The following is an 18,633-nucleotide window of genomic DNA, read 5'->3' as shown; positions in this document are numbered from 1 at the left end:
ATCGACAAAAAGGTGGTAGGTGTCGATCTGCATCTCTTGGGTCTTCTCCAGGATTTGCCGCAGGGTAAATATCTGGTCAATGGTGGACTTGCCAGGTCTAAAGCCACATTGGTATGGTCCAATTATCTCGTTGACCATAGGCTTTAGTCGTTCGCACAATATCCCTGACACGATCTTGTAGGCAATAGGGAGTAGACTTATGCCCCTATAGTTAGAGCATACAGTCTTATCTCCCTTCTTGTGGACGGGGCACAGGATACTCAGGTTCCAATAGTCGGGTACTCGTTCTTCCTGCCAGATGGTGCTAACTAGCTGATGAATACACCTTATCAGCGTGTCGCCTCCGGTTTTGAACAGCTCGGCTGGTAAGCCATCGGCCCCTGCTGCCTTATTATTCTTCAGCCGATTTATTGCTGTCTTTACCTCATTTTGGCTGGGCGGTATACATTCAATACCATCTTCTGGGATTGGGACTGTGGTATCTTCGTCGTCTTCGCTGCTATTGGATACCAACAGATTTGAAAAATGTTCTTTCCATATCCTGAGTACACTATCTGTATCAGTTATCAAATTACCTTGCTGGTCTCTACAGGAGGATGTGCCTGTACCAAAGCCATCAGTTTGATGCTTGACTCTTTGGTAGAATTTTCGGACTTCATTCTGGCTCCTGTACATCTCGATTTTTTCACACTCCCGCTTTTCCATCTCTCTCTTTTTCCTGCGGAAAAGACGTTTCTCCTCTCTCCTTTTCTCCCTGTATCTCTCTCGTGCGCTACGCGTTGCTACTGATTGTAAAGTAGCCTTATATGGCGCATTTTTCTCTTCGGTGGCAGCACGACACTCCTCATCATACCATGGATTCCTTGGTGGAGGTCTCTGGTATCCAAGTATGGATTTTGCGGCTGTTTGCATGGAGTGGGCAATGCTTTGCCATTGCGCTGATATGTTATCGGGATGAGGGATGCTTTGATTAAGCAATTGGGCTAGTTGAGTGGAATATGCTGTGGCTATCTGTTGTGATTGCAGCTTACCGATGTCTAACTTTCGTGTTGTGTCTGTTCGTACTTTGTTTGCTACGTTTAAGCGGGTGCGTACCTTTGCTGCAACAAGGTAGTGGTCCGAATCAATGTTTGCGCCTCGGAACGATCGTACATCCAACACGCTCGATGAATGTCTTCCATCTATCACAACATGATCAATTTGGTTTCTTGTTTTCTGATCTGGAGACAGCCAGGTGCCCTTATGAATACCGAGATGATTAAATCTGGTACTGCTAACTACCATGTTTTTTGCAGCTGCAAAGTCTATCAGCCTCATACCATTGTCAGATGTTTCACTGTGGAGACTGAATTTCCCGACTGTTGGGCCAAAGATATTCTCCTTTCCAATTTTGGCATTAAAATCGCCTAGAATGATTTTAATGTCATGGGCAGGGCAACGGTCATATGTTTCTTCTAAGCGCTCGTAAAATATATCTTTGGTCTGTTCGTCCTTTTCTTCAGTGGGAGCATGAGCGCAAATAAAGCTGATGTTGAAGAATTTAGCTTTTATTCGAATTGCAGCAAGTCTTTCATTCACTGGGGTGAAGCTGGATACCAGATGTTTTAGTCTCCGACTAACTACGAATCCACAACCAAACTCATGCTTTACGTCATGGCAGCTATAATACAGTGCGTCACCTTTAGGTGTTGTTGTGACGCCTTTCCCAATCCATCGTATTTCCTGTATGACAGTAATATCGGTCTTGTACTTTTCAAATACGTCTGCCAATGCGAAGACTGCACCTTCTCTATAAAGAGTGCGAACATTCCAGGTGCAGATTCGCAGATCATGGTCCTTAAAACGTTTGCGGGGTTCGTCAACTTTAGAGGGGTTTGTTTTTTTTTTCTTTCGTTTTTTCATAGTAGGCTGTTTTTTCTAGGGGAGGGTTACTAACCCGACGCCCAAACCCAAGTTTTTAACGTTCTTATGGGTGAACGCGCGGCACATGTTAGCTCACTACCTTTAACGGGTGTTAAAGGCAGTTCCCCAGGTGACACCACGGGGAGGTCAGTGTCCACTTGAGATGAAAGAGGGACCAAGATAAATCCTGGGCTTTGCCATGTTAAAACCGGTCAGGACCGTTGCTTGGTATCTTCCATCCCCTACGTCACCCAGCTTACAACAACTAAAACCCGTTAAGTTCGGCCATGCCGTATTTTTTACACCATCCACCATAAAATACTCTGAAATAATGTGGAAAAATTAGTTTTCTTTCTTGTCCGTAATTTTAGGTGGAGTTATTTTATGACCACAGACGCCCCTAAAGTAGGTCGGTAGTTGTATCTGAAATGTCTTTACCTTTAGATCGGGGCTATATTAAAGTGTAAACTTATGTTGATAATTTTGGGTAGAGAAACGTGGGCCTATATAGCCCATCTTCGAACTTGGCCTGCCTATGGAAAAATACACTTGGGTACAAAAATATAGCGTTCTAGCGTTCCGTTATATGGGTCTATACCAACACATGGGCTTATGTAGACAATTTTGGTGGAGAAGGTTTAGTGATCACTGGGAACATTAATTGGCAAATTACAGATAGTTGATCAACAAATGTAGCTAAAATCCCCAAAATACTTAAAGCAGGATGTACCGATACATGGGGGCGATACCAAAACATGAACCAATGTTGGAAATTTTTGGTGAAATGTCAAATTACAAACAGATCGATCAACAAGTGTATCTAAATTACAGGTAGTTCGGTCAACAACTGAAGTTAAACTCCTCAAATTATCTCAAATCGGGAAGTAGCGTTATATGGAGTCGATACCAAAACATCGACCTGAGTTGAAAATTTTTGATGTAGAAGTTTTTCTACCACTGGGAACCTCAAACGACAAATTACAGATTACCGACAAAAACTGCAGCTAAAATCATCATAATGCCTATGCGGCGCTGTTTAGGGCGGGTGTGGTTTTGTGTCTAGCCGATACTAGTTTTTATAACCTCAGCATTTATGCTAACGAGAGTATATACTCTTTCATACGTGCAAAATGTGTCTCATCGAAATAATGCTTTTAGACCCCAAGTATGTTTGGACGAAATCCTTTTCAGACAATTTGGAGTTGATTTAGCCATGTCCGTCTGTCTGGCTGGAGGGCACTCTCAACCGATTCGTTCCAAAATATGGCTTTCGTAATATTTTGTTCAAACATAGTTATATCGGTCCACTCCTTCCGGAACCTCCCCCACAAAAGTTCGGAATATTTGTGCGTACGATAACTCTTGAAGGGAGTAACCGCTTTGATTCATACTTTACACATCGTGAAATTTCTACCACACTTATATGAGGTTCCAATATGGACTCAATTGGTCCACTCCTTCGGGTACCTCCCTCACAAAATTTTGAAAAAGTTCAGTTTAGGTCCTGCTCTCGAATCGTTTTGATTTTTGTTGCAACAACTTCTATTCACTGTCCCCTATACGACGGTACAAGTTTTATCAGGGGCAAGTCCATACTTCTTGAGAAAATAGTGTGAAAGTCTATGACACCGTGTGTAGCGGTTGGAGTGCAAGATAAATCTCGAAAGGATATGCCGATTCGGTCCAAAATTTGGCCTTCGTATTATTTGTCCAAACTTAGTTTACGTTCGAAGATAAGCCATATAAAAAATAAATTTAAAATCCCAATAATAACGAAAATCGGGACGTTATATGGAAGCTATACCAAAATATCAAATTGCATCAAATCGGTTTCTGATTTTCGTTATTATTGGGATTTTTACTATATATTTTTAACCAAACTAGATGTAATTGGACATTTGAAGTTCCCAATGTTTGCAACACTTGTACTGTAAAAATTGTCAACATAGGTCTGTACATTTGTTTAGCCGTTAGGCGATTTTAGTTGCATTTTTGATCGAACTACCTGCAAATTTACGTTTGCATTCCCAGTGGTCACAAAACGTCTATGTTTTGGTATAACCCCCATCTAATTGAACTTGACTTGAGGTTCTTAGTGGTCGTAAAACTTCTGCACCAAAAATGTTCATCATATGTCCATTTTGTGGTATATAGCTCGCATGTAACGGCATTGGTCATAAGACTACTTCACGATACAGTGTACCGGCATGTAACTATACCTACATTAGATAGATTTTCTGGTCTGATTTAGTCGTTTGTGGTATCCGTGGTCGACAATTTTTTCACCTATAACTGTGGACATGAAAGGAAACTCATTATTTTTATACCCTCCACCATAGTATGGAGGGTATATTAACTTTGTTTTTCCGTTTGCAAAGCATTGAAATACTCATTTGCGACCCTATAAACTATATATATTCTTGATCAGGGTAAAATTCTGAGTCGATCTGTGCACGTCCGTCCGTCTGTGGTAATCACTCTAGCATCCACAAAAATGGAGGTAGGACGCTGAAATTTTGGGAAAATGCCTCTTTTGTTTGCAGGCAGGTCAAGTTCGATGATGGGCTATATCGGTCCACGTTTTGGTATAGCCCCCATATAACGGTACCCCCGATTTACGGTATTTTGACGTTTTTAGCTATATTTTCAGACCGATTTAGCTATAATTTGACATTTAGGGTTCTTTAGTGTCAAACAACTTATATAACAAAACTTGTGGACATAGGTCCACGTTTTGGTATAGCCCCCATATAACGGTACCCCCCGATTTACGGTATTTTGAAGTTTTTAGCTACATTTTTAGACCGATTTAGCTATAATTCGACATTTAGGGCTCTTAAGTGTCAATAAACTTATATAACAAAAGTTGTGGACATAGGTCCACGTTTTGGTATAGCCCTCATATAACGATACCCCCGATTTACGGTATTTTGACGCTTTTAGCTACATTTTCAGACCGATTTAGCTATAATTTGACATTTAGGGTTCTTAAGTGTCAATAAACTTATATAACAAAAGTTGTGGACATAGGTCCACGTTTTGGTATAGCCCCCATATAACGTTACCACCAGATTTCAGGTATGTTGACGATTTAAGTCGCATTTCTAGACCGAATTAGCTATAATTTGATATTTAGGGTTCTTAGTGACCAAAAAACTTATATTCCAAAAAATTATGAACATAGGTACATGTTTTTGGTATAGCCCCATATAACGGTACCTCGGGGATACCGAAATCCCCATATAACGGATTTTCGGTATTTTGAGAATTTTAGCTACAAGTTTTAACCGAATTATCTGTAATTTGAACATTTGACATTTGAAATTCTTAGTGGTCACCACAACTCTCCACCAAAAATTGTCAAGAAAGGTCGATGTATTGATAAAGGTCCCATATAAAAGTACCTCCCGATTTTTAGTAATTTGATGATTTTAACTACAATATTAAACCGAACTAGCAGTAGTTTGACATTTGAAGTTCTTATGGGTCACAACACCTCTCCATAAAAAATTGTCAACATAGGTCCATGTTCGGATATAGCTCCCATATAACGGTACCTCCCAATTTTCAGTAATTGGCAATTTTAGCTAAAATTTTAAACCGAACTAACTGTAATTTGACATTTGAAGGTTGTAGTGGTCACCACACATCTGCATCAACAATTTTCAACATAGCCCCAATATAACGATACTTCCCGATTTTCGGTACTTTGAGGATTTTACTTAAAATGTTTCACCGAACGTAGGTCCATGTTTTGGTACAGCCAAAAAACAAACCTCCCGATTTTCCGTACCTTAGCTTTATTTTTGGACGAACTTTCTGTAATTTGAAATTTAAAAGCCAACAAAAATTTTTCATTTTTATACCCTCCACCATAGTATGGAGGGTATATTAAGTTCGTCATTCTGTTCGTAACACATCGAACTAATCATTTTGCGACCCTATAAAGTATATATATTCTTGATCAGGATAAAATTCCAAGACGATCTAGCCATGTCCGTCTGTCCGTCTGTCCGTCCGTCTGTTGTAATCACTCTAGCGTCCGCAATAATTGAGATAGAGTGCTGAAATTTTGCACCCGAGGGTCTTTTTTTCATAGGCAGGTCAAGTTCGAAGATGGGCTATATCGGTCCACTCTTTGGTATAGCCCCCATATAACGGTACCTCCGGATTTAAGGTATTTTGACGTTCTTCGCCACATTTTCAGACCGAATTAGCTATAATTTGGCACTTAGGGTTCCTAATGATCAACAAACTTATATCCCAAACGATATGGGCATAGGTCCATGTATTGGTATAGTCCCCATATAACGGTACCTCCCGATTTTCGGTATTTTAACAATTTTAGCCACAATTTTTAACCAAACTACCTGCAATTTGACATTTGAGGTTCTCAGTGGTCAAGAAACATCTCCACCAAACATCGTCAATATAGGTCCATGTTTTGGTATAGCCCCCATATAACGGTACCTCCCGATTTTCGGTATTTTGAGAATTTTAGCCACAATTTGTAACCGAACTATCTGCAATTTGACATTTGAAGTTCTCAGTGGTCATGAAACATCTCCGCCAAACATCGTCAACATAGGTCCATGTTTTGGTATAGCCCCCATATAACGGTACCGCCCGATTTTCGGTATTTTGAGCATTTTAGTTACAATTTTTAACCGAACTAGCTGTAATTTGACATTTAAGGTTCTCAGTGGTCATGAAACATCTCCAACGAAACATCGTCAACATAGGTCCATGTTTTGGTATAGCCCCCATATAACGGTACCTTCCGATTTTCGGTATTTTGAGAATTTTAGCTACAATTTACAACCGAACTAGCTGTAATTTGCCATTTGAGGTTCTCAGTGGTCATAAAATATCTCCAACGAAAAATCGTCAACATAGGTCCATGTTTTGGTATAGCCCCCATATAACGGTACCTCCCGATTTTCGGTATTTTGAGCATTTTAGTTAAAATTTTTAACCGAACTAGCTGTAATTTGACATTTAAGGTTCTCAGTGGTCATGAAACATCTCCACGAAACATCGCCAACATAGGTCCATGTTTTGGTATAGCCCCCATATATCGGTACCTTCCGATTTTCGGTATTTTGAGAATTTTAGCTACAATTTTCAACCGAACTAGCTGTAATTTGCCATTTGAGGTTCTCAGAGGTCATAAAACATCTCCAACGAAACATCGTCAACATAGGTCCATGTTTTGGTATAGCCCCCATATAACGGTACCTCCCGATTTTCGGTATTTTGAGATTTTTAGCTGCAATTTTTAACCGAACTAGATGTAATGATCGGTATTTTGAGAATTTTAGCTACAATTTTGTCTATTTAAAAATAACCGTCAATATAGGTCCATGTTTTGGTATATCCCCCCATATAACTTTACCTCCCGATTTTCGGGAATTTTCAGTGGTCACGAAATTTCTTCACTAAAATTCGTCAACATGGGCCCATTTTTGAGGGCCTACATTGTTTTGATGAAACTACCCTCAATTTGACTCTTGAAGTTCGCTGCAGCTATAAAACTTTTCCGACAAAAAATTTAAAGATAGGTTAACTCTTTGATATAGCCCCGTAGGTGGTACCTTTCACCTAGCTGAACACATTTTTATACCCTCCACCATAGTATGGAGGGTATATTAAGTTTGTTTTTCCGTTTGTAACGCATTGAAATACTCATTTGCGACCCTATAAAGTATATATATTCTTGATCAGGGTAAAATTCTAAGTCGATCTGAGCACGTCCGTCTGTCCGTCCGTCTGTGGTAATCACTCTAGCATCCACAAAAATAGAGATAGGACGCTGAAATTTTGGGAAAATGTGTCTTTTGTTTGCAGGCAGGTCAAGTTCGATGATGGGCTATATCGGTCCACGTTTTGGTATAGCCCCCATATAACGGTACCCCCCGATTTACGATATTTTGACGTTTTTAGCTACATTTTCAGACCGATTTGGCTATAATTTGACATTTAGGGTTCTTAAGTGTCAACAAACATATATGACAAAACTTGTGGACATAGTTCCACGTTTTGGTATAGCCCCCATATACCGGTACCCCCCCGATTTGCGGTATTTTGACGTTTTAGCTACATTTTTAGACCGATTTAGCTATAATTTGAAATTTAGGGTCCTTAAGTATCAATAAACTTATATAACAAAAGTTGTGGACATAGGTCCACGTTTTGGTATAGCCCCCATATAACGGTACCCCCCGATATACGGTATTTTGACGTTTTTAGCTACATTATCAGACCGATGTAGCTATAATTTGACATTTAGGGTTCTTAAGTGTTAATAAACTTATAAATTAGAAGTTGTGGACATAGGTCCACGTTTTGGTATAGCCCCCATATAACGGTACCCCCCGATTTGCGGTATTTGGACGTTTTTAGCTACATTTTCAGACCAATGTAGCTATAATTTGACATTTGGGGTTCTTAAAAGTCAATAAACTTATATAACAAAAGTTGTGGACATATGTCCACGTATTGGTATAGCCCCCATATAACGGTACCCCCCGATTTACGGTATTTTGACGGGTTTAGCTACATTTTCAGACCGATTTAGCTATAATTTGACATTTAGGGTTCTTGAAAGTCAATAAACTTATATAACAAAAGTTGTGGACATAGGTCCACGTATTGGTATAGCCCCCATATAACGGTACCCCCCGATTTACGGTATTTTGACGGGTTTAGCTACATTTTCAGACCTATTTAGCTATAATTTGACATTTGAAGTTCCTAAATGTCAATAAACTTATGTGACAAAACTTGTGGACATAGGTCCACGTTTTGGTATAGCCCCCATATAACGATACCCCCCGATTTACGGTATTTTGACGTTTTTAGCTACATTTTCAGACCGATATAGCTATAATTTGACATTTAGGGTTCTTAAGTGTAACTAAACTTATATAACAAAAGTTGTGAACCTAGGTCCAAGTTTTGGTATAGCCCCCATATAACGGTACCCCCGATTTACGGCATTTTGACGTTTTTATCTACATTTTCAGACCGATTTAGCTATCAATTGACATTTAGGGTTCTTAAATGTCAATAAACTTATATAACTAGTGGACGTAGGTCCATGTTTTGGAATAGCCCCCATATAACGTTACCGCCCGATTTCAGGTATTTTGAGAATTTTACCGACAAGTTTTAACCGAATTATCTGTAATTTGAACATTTGACATTTGAAATTCTTAGTGGTCACCACACCTCTCCACCAAAAATTGTCAAGAAAGCCCCCATATAACGGTACCTCCCGATTTTCTGTAATTTGATGATTTTAGCTACAATATTAAACCGAACTTGCAGTAATTTGACATTTGAAGTTCTTAGTGGTCACAACACCTCTCCATCAAAAATTGTCAACATAGGTCCATGTTCGGATATAGCTCCCATGTAACGGTACCTCCCAATTTTCAGTAATTTGGCAATTTTAGCTACAATTTTTAACAGAACTAACTGTAATTTGACCTTTGAAGGTTGTAGTGGTCACCACACATCTGCATCAACAATTTTCAACATAGCCCCAATATAACGATACTTCCCTATTTTCGGTACTTTGAGGATTTTACTTAAAATGTTTAACCGAACGTAGGTCCATGTTTTTGTATAGCCCCAAAACAAACCTCCCGATTTTCCGAACCTTAGCTTTATTTTTTGGACGAACTTTCTGTAATTTGAAATTTAAAAGTCAACAAAAATTCTGCAACAAAAATTGTTCATTTAAGTTCATATTTTCGTATAGCCCACATACCTCCGAACTAGCTGTTAATGACATTTGAAGTTCCCACGTTATGTACCGATTTTCGGTATTTTGAGGATTTTTGCTACAATTTTTAACCGAATTAGGAGTTATTTGACATTAAAGACTCCCATCAAAAACTGTCAACATAGGTCCATGTTTTATTATAACCCCTATATAACGGTACCTCCCAATTTCTAGACCACCACAAATTGTCAACATACACAGTTAGATATAGGCACCATAAAAAAGGGCCTCCCGAATGAAGAATTTTATGTACATTATCTCTGACATTTTAACGTACCCACGTAAAGTAGGGGACTGGAATGGAAACTAATTATTCCATTTTAGTTCAGAATATTTTATGGTGGAGGGTATGAAAAGTTCGGCCCGGCCGAACTTAACGCTTTTTTACTTGTTTAGTTTAGAATATTTAGGCCGGACTTAACGCTTTGTTACTTGTTTTATATTTTCTACATACATTTATGCAAAATGGAACCCATAAGACAATTCAAAGAATTTTTTTTCAATATTTCTCCGAGTTTAATTTCATTTTTGATATTTAATATACATATGTCATAATTTCCCATTAATTTCAATGTTAATGAGCATTTTTTAATATTATTTTCTCATAAGGGCATAACCCCAAGATATGATTAATATGCGTATCACATATTCTCACATACGTACAATGGTATTTGTTTTAATTTTTTTTTCCAATAGCAATTTTGTCGCCCTAATAAAAATCCAATTTAAAACATATCGTCTCAATTTCATATTGATTTTGTATTTATCCGTCTTCTTCTTCTTCTTTTACTTTTTCTATAGATATTGGAACGAGTCATTAAATGAAATTGTATCTACAGTCTGTGCTTATCATTAGTCCTAACAAATCCTAACATTATCCACCGCCAAGCATGCAGAAAGATGAAGAAGACGAATACGATGACGATGACGACGAAAGCGATATCAACAATAAGACACAATAACACAAGGCGCAGACATAATGCCTGCCGGGTGCTCACTTTGGAAGCGATGACGAGTGACAATGGCGGCAACCGCAACAATTCAAATATATCGAGCAAGACGGCGCCGTCATTGAAAGATTCCAGTCGTTGATTTCAATAATGTTGAATGTGGTTCATTCGCTCCTTAGAAGGTAAGCAGCTTTTGGATGAGGAAAACACATTCACTTCTATACATACATACGTACTTATGTACGTATTAACCTTTGTGGTAGCTGTTAAGACGTAAATGAATGAACATGTTATGTTTATGCGTCACTAGGATTTCAATCAATAACACGTCAATAATGTATTATGTAGATGTCTTAAGAGTTTGCTTGATATATGCGATAAATAACAGCAACAACGAGAATATAAAATGGCACACGGCGTGCCTTAACAAATTTAAATGGAAGGTGCTTACACCTCGGAAGTTTTTGTTGATTCTGAAACTACAATGCTCGTAGATGAAAAATATCAAGAAACAAAAAAAATTGCTGGAGGGATTTTTCAAATAAACCGCGATTTAAGTTCACATTTTTAGGGGTTCTTTAGGTTTTCACGATTTTGCTTCGAAACCGCGATTCCTATGTAAATAGGCCTAAAGAAACTGTTGTAGCTGTGAAAATTCTCCATAAGATTGCCCTTTATGATACTTTCGTAGGTGTTACCGTTTTTGAGTTATAGAAGTTCAAATTGAGACAATGCACTGACTGTATCGCCTCCTTATAAAACAATGTCATTAGCGCAATTTCCAAAAAAAAACTTTTATATCTTGAAAATGGTACAACCTAAGAAAAAATAAATCATCCAGTCTTGTAGAGAATTTTCACAGCTTCAACATTTTCTTTAGTCCCATTTTGATATGACTTGCGGTTTTCAAGCAAAATCGTGAAGATTTAAGATAAAAACCTAAAAATTTTAATTGAACCTCTATATCTCAAAAACGGTAAAACCTACGAAAATATCATAAAGGCCAATCTTGTGGAGAATTTTCACAGCAACAACATTTTGGTTAGACTCATTTCGATACGATTTGCGGTTTCCAAGCAAAATCGTAAAAACCTAAAAAAACCCTAAAATTGTGAATTTTGATCGCGATTTATTTAAAAATCCCTCCGGCGATTTTTTTCTTATCTATTAACATTGCTGTTTCAGAATCCGCAAAAACATCCCATGTGTAAGCGGTTTCCATTAAAAGTTAGTTAAGGGACACTGTGCATAATATTGTTTTATAAGGGGACGATACAGTCAGTGCATTGTCCCAATTTTAACTTCCATATCTCAAAAACGGTAAAACCTACGAAAATATCATAAAGGCCAATCTTCTGGAGAATTTTCTCTGCTACAACATTTTCTTTAGACCCATTTACATAGAACTCGCGATTTCCAAGCAAAATCGTGAAAACCTTAAGAACCCTTAAAAATGTGAACTTAAATCGCGATTTATTTCAAAATCCCTCCGGCGATTTTTTTTTGTTTCTTGATATTTCTCATCTACGAGCATTGTAGTTTCAGAATCAGCAAAAACTTCCGAGGTGTAAGCACCTTCCATTTAAATTTGTTAAGGCACACCGTGGGCATGAATAGGAAATACTTCTGGAAATTGTTGAATATATTGAAAATTATGCTCAAATTCCCTTAAAATTAGATCAACGTTTAAAGTATTTTCTTGGAATTTAAAATCAATAATAAATGATAAATTTTCAATGATGTGTTTTTTACATCTATGGGCTTCTCTTTCTCTCCTGCGATGCCTGGCGGGCTTTGTATATAGCAGCGAAGTAGGTACTGCAACATTTTGTAGTGCCGACGCACCGGCAAGATTTTCATGTAAGTGGTTCACTGAAGACTATTGCAATTCTCCGGGCTGGATTCAGGCAGGTTCCATTGCTCCAAATGTTCCATTGCGAATCATTTAGATTGGCATAACACGCAGGCACCCCATTCATACATAGCTTACCACAGACCGACCTATGACATTGTATGTGCTTAATAAAGTTGCTTTATACCGGAGTGCTGTCGTCTAGGGACTTAAGTACATTGTTCCTACTATTTTCATCTTATCACAGATAGCTGTGGCATGAATGACGAACAGTGTTGCCGCAGTGGACAAAAACCGAAAAATGTGATATAAACTTTTATGTATGTTTACATTTCTTTGTACTATCCGACCGCCACATATGGTGACATAGGGGTTTCTTACACCTTTCGGTCTGTTTCGGACTTGCCCCTGAAAAAACTTTTAGTGTCGTAGCGAATTCAAATCGCTTCAACAAAAATCAAAGTGATTCGAGAGCAGGTCTTAAAGTGAACTTATCCGAAATTTTGTGTGAGAGGTACCAGAAGGAGTAGACAAATATAGTCCATATTCGAACCTGAACTATATATGGTAGATATATTAGGATGTGTAAAGTATGGATTACATCGGTCACTATCTTCAAAAGTTATCGTGCGCACAATTTTTCCGAACATTTTTGAACTTTTTCGGGGGAGGTACCTGAAGGAGTGAACCGATATGGATTATCTTCGAATTTAAACTATGTTTGGACAAAATATTACGGAAGCCAAATTTTGGACCGAATCGGCAGATCCGTTCGAGAGTTATCTTCCGCTCCAACCACTACAAACGGTGTCATATGGGTTTTTTGCACCTTTGAGGCTATTTTCTCAGGAAGTATGGACGTGCCCCTGATGAAACTTGTACCGTTGTATGGGCAGGCAGTGAATACAAGTTGCTGCAACAAAAATCAAAGCGATTCGGGCCTTAATCTGAACTTATCCGAAATTTTGTGTGGGAGGTACTCGAAGGAGTGGACCGATTGAGTCCATATTGGAACCTCATTTATGACTGGTAGAAATTTTAGGATGTGCAAAGTATGGACCAAATCGGCTGCTCCCTTCAAGAGTTATCGTGCGTACAAATTTTCCGAACATTTTAGAACTTTTGTGGGGGAGGTACCGGAAGGGGTGAACCGATATAACCCGTCTTCGAACTTAAACTATGTTTGGGCAAAATATTATGAAAGCCAAATTTTGGACCGAATCGGTTGATCCATTCGAGAGTTATCGTGCGCACCAGCCAGCCAGACAGACAGACGGACGGACATTGCTAAATCAACTCCAAATTGTCTGAAACACATTTTCGTCCAAACGTACTTGGGGTCTAAAAACATTATTTCGATGAGACACATTTTTGCCCGTATGAAAGTGTATATACCCTCGTTAGCATAAATGCTGAGGGTATAAATATAAATTCTTAATATTTCATAGGGTATATCTGTTGATTGCCACCTATTGCCACCTAGGCTCTTGATTTCCGTTAATTGGGCATCTCTTCCAAAGCGATATGTGTAAAAACATTCTGCCCTGCAACCATCTGAGATATATCGGTTCCGATTTGGATATAGCCCCCATATATATCTTTACCCGATTTTGCTATAACTCGGACAATTTTAATCAGGGTTTCGGAGTCGAGGAATTTTTGGCTCGACTCCGACTCCAGGCGAGTAGTTTTTACGACTCCGATTCCGAGATTGAATGCCTATACGACTAAAAATTAATAAAATGTGCACAAATTTTTAACTTTTTCCTATATTTTGGCCTATATATGTTAATGTGTTTGTTTTTCCTTACATATTCATTAGAAAGGGCATTCGTTCGAATACATTCGAACATATCAATAATGTTTCTGCCGAATCTTACATTGAAAAATAGCAAAGTTAGAAAGTTTTTGTCGGTTTACCTTTTTTTGCACGAGTATATTCTGGACGGAATTCTTCCGCGTGAGAAAATCTTTAAGCCTTCAAAATATGTGAAAATGATGGGCAAATACAAATCGTAAGGACTACATACAATAAAAACTATAAGCAATTCACGACCAAGTTTCAAACTGCATGTAAGCCAAAATTTTAGTGTGCTTAGCCCTAAAAGGAGGCCAGTTGTAAAGCTCAATAAAATCCATTTTTCATGATTTTTTTTCCGAGAAAATTACGTAACTTTTGGCAGATTTTTTTTCTTCATCTGAAAGAGAAAAATATCACGAAGTTTTGAGTTCGTCTACGAAAAATTGTTTTTATTAAAGCATTTTGCGATGCCAACTCTATCTCCAAAACTAATAAACCAACTGTCATATATTTTTGTGGCCGATTTCAAGAAAAACGAAGTTTATATGCTTCATACAAAATAGAATAAATTGTTCCCATCCAACGCTCATACTGAGGCAATATTGTTCCGATCGACTTAAAAATTTGACCACATATATTATACTTTCTACTTTTTTTGAAATTTATAAAATTCTGCGCTCACATTTTGAACTTTGGTGTGGAGTGGATAATTTTATTAATTTTAAATATTTGAGATATTAGTTCGGTCAAAATAGACATTGAAATAGCAAAAATTTCCACAAAGCTGAATTTTGGTGGAGAGCTAGGGTTTGCCATTAGAAGCAACGTCCTAAAAGTCCCCATCGATCCCATGTGTGCAAAAAAAATTATTCGGGGTCAAAGGTCAAAATTTAAGGGTTTTTAGGTTTTCGGATTTATTTTTTGAAAACGGTTGATCTAATCAAAAAGTGACTAAAGTAAATATTGTAGACAGAAAAATTATCTACAAGTTGGACCCTTATAATTTTTTTCTTAGAAGGAACCATTCTTGAGATATAGCTGTTCTAAAAAACACATGATTTTTATGCACATATTCAGACGAACCGGCTAAAATAAGCGAAGTAATCGGGTCTGTCCCCCCAAAAAATATATATTTTCTTGAAGAGCGAATTATAGCTATCTTCTAAAAAAATTCCAACAAATTCGGAGTGTGTTTAGTAGAGTTATTCAATGTTAGAGTCATTTTATGCAAAAATAGCCCATTTAACCCACATGTATTATCGAAAGCCCAACGGGAACGACCCCAACGAAAACTCTCCGATTTTTTTCAAGTTTTGTCCGAAGGTAGGGTTTGTTGCGCTGATTACGGAAATGTATAATTTTCAACTGTTGCGAATCCGGTTCGCCGGTTATTAGACCCGAAAGGCCAAATTTAAAAACCGGGTTAGACCCGGTTCTACTGAACCGATTACTGCAAAGTGGACATCGTTTGAAAGCTTACGGAAGTATCTAACACATAGTGTCGTTACTTTAACCGGTTCGCCTCATAATGTACTTACGCGGCTAATTTTTATTTGACCTTTAGATCGAGATATCTCGAAAATGGTAAGTCTTTTTTAAGAATCATAAAGAACAATCTTGTAGACAATTCTACAACTTTTACTTTAGCGAGCTTTTGCTTAGTATTACCGTTTTTGAGAAAAATTAAAAAAACTGAATAATGCCTCCAAAAATGACCTTTGTCCCCGAATAACTTGTTTTGCACACATGGGATCGATGGGGACTTTTAGGAAGTTGCTTCTAATGGCCAACCCTAGCTCTCCACCAAAATTCAGCTTTGTGGGAATTTTTGCTATTTCCCCCTTAAACGCATGTCTATTTTGACCGGACTATATATTGTGTACATCACTCAGCACGTATGCAGATGGATGTTTTCTGGAACTGGAAAATTAGCAAACGATGAGATTTCGTGCATGAAAATATTCTACAAAAATGTGGCTATTAAAATTTTATGTAGGTCGGTTCACAAGGACAAGAAATCGATATTGTCATGTTTTCATTGTCCTTTATCACTTTTACCCAAACCTTTCTCATAAAAACTCTATGATTATGTATTTCATTGAATTTCGTTTATGCAATTGATTGTGTAGAAAACTCGGATACACATGAACTATATCTGATCCTGGCGGACAGATCCTGTTATTTTAATGTCTACATCTAAAGCCCTCATTGAGTATATAATGAATCCTAGAAGAAAGATTCGCAGTTTGTCAGACTTCTGAGTGATAGTGGGATGAATCTGTTGTTAACCAACAACGAATTTATGATGCCTAATTCAGAAGCGTAAACATCCGTATTTGATATATAGTTAATAGATTATGCGAAATTTACCGAAATACATAGACATACTTTTTTTTGAAATAGTAACGGGTAAAACTGATAAAGGACAATGAAATCGTGACAATATCGATTTCTTGGATATGGGAAACCTTCATATAATTTTCGGTGGAACATTTTTGTAGAACATTTCATTTTGTTTCACTTTTTGAGTTCAAGAACAAAAAGGACATGGAAGAAACTGAGCTAGAAGGACAGCATATTTGACAGAAAGGTTCCTCATTCCATTTAACTGAAAACATGTCATCTAAAAATAATGAAACAATAACTCCAAACAGAGATATAAAGCTATTTTCTCAATGATTGATGAGGGTCAATCAAAAAAATCATTATGTCTTATGCCCCTGAATAGTTTCACCTATTCTCGCAAAAATCGGTTCAGATTTGGATATAGCTCCCATATATATCTTTCCCCGATTTTTGCTATAAATTGCTCAATTTTTGATGAATAGCCTTCAAATTTAACATGGGATGTTTCCTCATGCCACTGTTCTGAACCGATTTTCGTGAAAATCGGTGTAGCTATTCAGGGTATAAGGAAATAACACATATTAAATTTGAAGGCTTTTCGGTTAAAATTGAATGAGTTGTTGCAAAATCGGAAATAGATATATACGGGAGCTATATCCAAATCTGAACCGATATGGACCAAAGTTGATATTTTTCATAAGTACTTGTGCAAAAATTCATCAACCTAGGTCAACGCCTTCTATCTTTGTCCACTTTTGTATGGAAGCGGCAACACTATGTGACGCCCAGATCTTTGGGGTAATTGGTGGTGGAAATTATTGATCCATATATTAATTGCAGTTGTTATTGTCGCAGCAACGTAAACATCTTCGTTCATATATATTATTCTGTTATCTGGTTCTGTTTCCTCTGTAGTAATTTTTTTGAGTGGGTAAGCTGAACACATGCATGACATTCGTCCGGATCTTACTTAGGCTAAAACCATTTGTATTAATTTTCTCGTTTAGAGTTAAGCTTGATGATCGAAATTTTTTTGCAAGTGAAAAAGGAAAGCCATGGACTCGAACCCACACAGTCACCACGAGTAGGCACCGTATCAGCAATATCTTGTTGTGTTGATGTATCGGTAAAATATTCGTCTCCTCATGGAGATGGTTCGCTGATGTCAAGAGAAGGCGCACTGTTGCAATCCTCGGTCGACATTCTGGCAGGTTTGAATACTCTTCTACTGCATAGCGCTAACATCTGCATACAACACTGGTGCCGCATAGCTTACCACAGACCGGCTTATTGCTCTATTAACGGTCAACAAGGTTTCTTTTTCAGTATTCTAACGGTCAGCGACTTGAGAATCTTGTTTCTACTTCTGATCTTGTCGCAAATAGATGTGGCTTTCGTGAACGGCTTAAATATGCTGTCTATCATTACACCCTTTATATTGGGTAGTTAGTGGTCGGAATCAGGGCAACATCCACCAAAATGTTCAAGTGGTGAACAGGGTGACAGTGGATTTAACTGCGGATATTTTCATATTCCTTAGGTGGAAGAACTGCATTAAGTCAGCTATGTAATCATTTCAAATATGTCATCAACGACAGAACCCTGAACAGGGTGACAGTGGATTTAACGGCGGGTATTTTCGTATTCCTCAGATGGAAGAACTGCACTAAGACAGACATCTCAAATATGTCATCGACAGACCCGATGCTAAGATCGTACAATCATTTACTTACATTTCGATCTACATTCTACATTCAGAAAGGTAGAGGTTAAACAGTTCCGGAGGTTTCACTTGTTCTACAAACGACTGGCGTCCACACATGTAGTTGATTATCCAAAGTTTCAAACACGGCTGGAGGAAAGTGCTCGAACAGCTTGGTATGGTTGACGGTATAGATAGGTCAAGAGTCACCATAAATGTTCGTTCGCACGATCTGCTCTCTGGTTCAGTCCTTCGCCCTATTAATCTCGAGATGCTCTATGAACTGCCGGT

General features: G+C 37.9%; 1 protein-coding gene across 1 annotated transcript in view; it reads left to right on the top strand.

Annotated features, from left to right (window-relative positions):
• The window catches only part of dpr5 (defective proboscis extension response 5), a 39,902-nt gene that overhangs the window by 10,893 nt on the left and 10,376 nt on the right, over positions 1–18,633 (top strand). Inside the window, exon 4 of the mRNA XM_073979751.1 lies at positions 10,493–10,823. Within this exon, the coding sequence (XP_073835852.1) occupies positions 10,493–10,516 (24 nt within the window). The 3' untranslated portion in view covers positions 10,517–10,823. The remainder of the gene's footprint in view (positions 1–10,492; positions 10,824–18,633) is intronic.

The sequence above is a fragment of the Musca autumnalis genome, unplaced genomic scaffold, assembly GCF_047663935.1.
Source record: "Musca autumnalis isolate F117 unplaced genomic scaffold, ASM4766393v1 scaffold_374, whole genome shotgun sequence".
In the NCBI taxonomy this organism is placed as follows: Eukaryota; Metazoa; Arthropoda; class Insecta; order Diptera; family Muscidae; genus Musca; species Musca autumnalis.
The sequence above is the reverse complement of the archived record's forward strand: the minus strand, read 5'-3'. Positions and strand labels throughout refer to the sequence as shown.